General features: G+C 33.2%; 1 protein-coding gene across 1 annotated transcript; it reads left to right on the top strand.

The window, feature by feature from the left end:
• Positions 1–257: 257 nt before the first annotated feature.
• LOC130810132 (trihelix transcription factor DF1-like) lies at positions 258–3926 on the top strand. Its single transcript, XM_057676090.1, has 2 exons — positions 258–905; positions 1358–3926. The coding sequence occupies exons 1-2, from the start codon at positions 613–615 to the stop codon at positions 3108–3110; spliced, it is 2046 nt and encodes a 681-aa protein (XP_057532073.1). The 5' UTR covers positions 258–612; the 3' UTR covers positions 3111–3926.
• Positions 3927–4444: the final 518 nt, after the last annotated feature.

Raw genomic sequence — 4444 nt, 5'->3', positions numbered from 1 at the left:
TTGTGATTCTGACTACGGTTATATATTTTCTCGTTTAATATCATCTACTCTTTATCTCATCCATATATTTTTACACCCTCATTTATTTTATAGATTAACTTTAATATACGGTGAAGTAAAATCTAATTGACAAAAAAAGTAAAATAAAAAAAATTTAAAAAAAAAAAGACAGCAAGATCCCCACAAACTAAGAAAAAGAAAAATAATTAAAGAAGAGAAAGTTTATAAAACCCTCAAATTCACCATCACCCTAGCTTCTCCTCTTTCTCTCTCCATTTCTAATACATTTCTCTCTCTATCTACCTATCTAGTTTTAATCTTATAATAATTCTATTTATTTTTATTTTGGTGGGGAGAGGCAGCAAGCTGTAATTCAGCTTAACATAAGCAACAAACTATACCTAGCACTTGCCCTCCATTCTCTACCCCAAACCAAAAATTAAAAAATAAAAATAATAACTCATTTCTTCCTTTCTCTCTCTACTTCCTTTCTCTCTCTTCTCCCCACCACCTCTTTTCATCTTTCATCTCATAATATATACCATTTTTTTCATCTCATCTCATCTTAATTATACACATAAAATTAAAAAGAAAAAAAAAATTAATTTATACATGCTGGGTACTTCTAATACTTTATTAGGAAGTTCCGGAGACGACAGCGGTGGTGGTAGCGGTGGTGGTGGTGGTAAAGGTGAAGTTTCTGGTGTGGGTCCTACAATTATGACTGCCATGGGAGATGAAGATAAAGGAATAAGTGGAGCTGATTTATTTGAAGGTGACCGAAGTACAGGCGGTAACCGGTGGCCTAGACAAGAAACTCTTGCTTTGCTTAAGATAAGGTCTGATATGGATGGTGTTTTCCGTGATTCTTCTCTTAAAGGTCCTTTGTGGGAAGAAGTTTCCAGGTTCGATTTTTTTTTTTTTTTTTTTTTTTTTTAATTTCGGAAAAATTACTCGTTACTCAACAGTTGGATTAATAATAATTAGATTAGAATTTGGGATTAATTGTTTTTCTTGAGAATTTAATTAATTGTTTCATATTTCTAGAATAGCTTCATAAGTACAAACTTGTACTGAATAATGGAATATGTTTTGGGATTCTTTCATTTTTTGAACTTTATGCAAATCTATACTTCACTGAAATTTAGATCACTCAATCAAGTCCTAATTTTATGTACTCTACTATTTTATAATGTACCACTTCAATTAATTACAATAATAATACTAATAATAATAATAATAATAATAATAATAATAATACCCGTAAATAAATCACTCAACTAAAATCTTATAGGATCGTATTTAATTTTAATTTTCAAATTAATAATATAATTTAATTTTGGTGCAATTTATACAGAAAAATGGGGGAGCTTGGATATCATCGAAGTGCAAAAAAATGCAAGGAAAAATTTGAAAATGTGTATAAATACCACAAAAGAACTAAAGATGGAAGAGTTGGGAAATCTGATGGTAAGACGTATCGATTTTTTGATCAATTAGAAGCACTTGAACAACACCATTTATCTTTACCAACACCTTTACCCCAACAATCTGGGCCGCACGTGACACCACGAGCGGCGGCGCAGATGTCGCAGGCACCACCACAAGCTGCGGTGCCTGTAACAATGGTAATACCAGCTGGAACGAATCCAGCTAATATTACTGTTACTGTTCCATCAAGCCCACATCATAATATTCCTATAAGTGTTAGTTCTATAAACCCATCACAACAACAGATGAATTTGGTACAACAGCAGCATAATCCGGCAATGGCGATTCCGACGCATAGTTCGATTCAGATGGAGAACGCGTCGTCTCCGTCGGCAACGCAGTCGTCGTCGTCGTCGACATCGTCGGATGAGGAATTGTTGGGGAGGAGGAAAAGGAAGAGGAAATGGAAGGATTTTTTTGAGAGGTTGATGAAGGAAGTGATTGATAAACAAGAGGAATTACAGAAGAAGTTTCTAGAAGCTGTTGAGAAAAGAGAACATGATAGAGCTGCTAGAGAAGAAGGTTGGAAAATGCAAGAAATGGCTAGATTGAATCGTGAACATGATATTCTTGTTCAAGAACGTTCCATGGCTGCTGCTAAAGATGCTGCTCTTATTGCTTTTCTTCAAAAACTTTCCGATCAACAACAGATTCCTCTTCCTGTTCCGATCCAAGCCCAAACCCATACCCAAACTCAAACCCATACCCAACCCGAATCACAAGCACAATCACAAGCCCAGATTCGATTGGCGGTGCCGGCAGTAGCGCCGCCAATCACCACGACTCAACCACAATCAGTATCGATATCACCGCAACCATTGCAACAGTTAATGCCTCAGCCGCCGCCGCCACGACCGCAACCGCAACCGCAGCATAAAATTCAGGCGCAAGAAATTCCGGTGACATTACCATCACCAACACAGCCACAATCAATGAATCAGTTACAGCAGCAAGCTATAGTGGTGGTGGAGAAGATGAATAATAATGGGGACAATGTAGAGCTTCAAAAGGGGAACAATGGAGATAAAGATAATCTTCAAGCAAGTTCATCAAGATGGCCAAAAGCAGAGGTACAAGCACTGATAAATCTGAGAACAAGTCTAGATCAAAAGTATCAAGAAAACGGGCCGAAAGGCCCGTTGTGGGAAGAGATCTCATCTTCCATGAAAAAACTGGGTTACAATCGGAATGCGAAGAGATGCAAAGAAAAATGGGAGAACATTAACAAATATTTCAAGAAAGTTAAGGAAAGCAACAAGAAACGTCCAGAAGATTCCAAAACTTGCCCGTATTTCCATCAATTAGATGCACTTTACAGGGAGAGAAACAAGATGGAAATGAATTCACCGAACCCAGCAGTTCCAATGGCAATAAGTTATGGGCAACAACAAATGAAGAATAATGAAGCTCCAATAATGGCGGAACCTGAACAACAATGGCCGCCAATCCATCATGGAGATCAAACAATGGAGGAACCAGGAAGTGATACAGAAGATGATGGTGATGATGAAGAAGATGATGATCAAGGAAATGGGTATGAAATTGTGGCTAATAACATTGTTAATGCAGGTTCAATGAACACCCCAACTACCGCCTCAAGAACTGCAACTGCTGAGTGAGACACAAATCACAACAGAATTGTGATACCAAAAGAAAAAATAATTTAAATTTTTTCTTTTTAAAAAAAATGGATTGGTTGTTGGGAAGCATGAAAAAATGGGGATAAATTTTTATTTTAATTTTTGAAAATTTCTTTTTCTGGGTTGGGATTTGGATCTAAAATGAGAGAAAGAAAAAAAATATACTTATATGTTTATGGGTGTTAGTGACACTTGATATCCAAAGTGGGTCAGAGATGATGAAAAAAAGAAGAGAAGAGAAGAAAAAATGCGGGTCAAGTCGGGCCAGATCTAAAGGGGTCGGGTTTCAGCAATTTGTCAAAGAGGACAAGAATTGGGAAAAAAAGTGTAAGCTATTATTTTTGGAGGACAGTAATTTTTTTTTTTTTTTTTTTGTTATTTGTTTAAATTTTGATAACTTATTTATTGTTTTGCTAAATAAATAAAATGGAGAGGGAGAGGGAAAATAGAGTGATAAATTGTTTGTGGGGATAAAAAAAAAAATGGGTATATGGGTAAACATTAATTAATGGAATAAAGAGACTATTTAGAGAGTACTCTTGTTTTTATTTATTTTTGTTGATTAATTGGGGGGTGTAAAAATCTGTACTTTGTTCATTTCTGCTTTTGTTATTGTCACATGAGCTTGTTATACACTAGTTTTCAATCTTTTTATTAATTCACTTTGTTACAATTCAAATTTTTCCATTTATATAACATTTATTTTAGTAATTTTCTTTTTATTATAATCTATTATGTTATTGAGAATTTCTCACATTACTATATATATATATATATATATATATGTTTGGTTTGTATGTTATTCATAAATTTTTTAATGAGACAGTCTCATCAGTAAGGCTATCTCTATTAAACTAATTTATTTACATTTAATCTAGTAAAGTAATTATTTATAATTTAAATTAATTATTTAGAAAAATAAATTAATTAATTCATTTCATGTGAGATAGTCTTTTTATATATTCACAAGATAAGACTTTGTGTCAATAATTTATTAGCTTGAGTTGATGGTTAATAGTAGTATTATGTTATATATATTCTATCATTTTGTTATTAATATCGATTTAATTTCAGTATTAATTCTTTTTACCTACAAAATAAAAGTAAATAGGTGTAAATACATTTGAAGAATGATAGTTGGCACTACTATTTTAAGTAATCTCTCACATTACTATGTTTTAGAAAATATTTTCTTAGTAAGATAACTGCCTAGCTTTTAAGTTAAAATTAAATGGGTAATAATTTATACTTTTGTCCATTACAATTGATTAAATTACATTGTATGTGTTAAATTTGATGTAATTATGAAATAT

This window comes from Amaranthus tricolor, chromosome 4 (genome assembly GCF_026212465.1).
Source record: "Amaranthus tricolor cultivar Red isolate AtriRed21 chromosome 4, ASM2621246v1, whole genome shotgun sequence".
NCBI classification, from domain to species: domain Eukaryota; kingdom Viridiplantae; phylum Streptophyta; class Magnoliopsida; order Caryophyllales; family Amaranthaceae; genus Amaranthus; species Amaranthus tricolor.
This window is presented reverse-complemented; position numbering and strand designations above follow the sequence as displayed.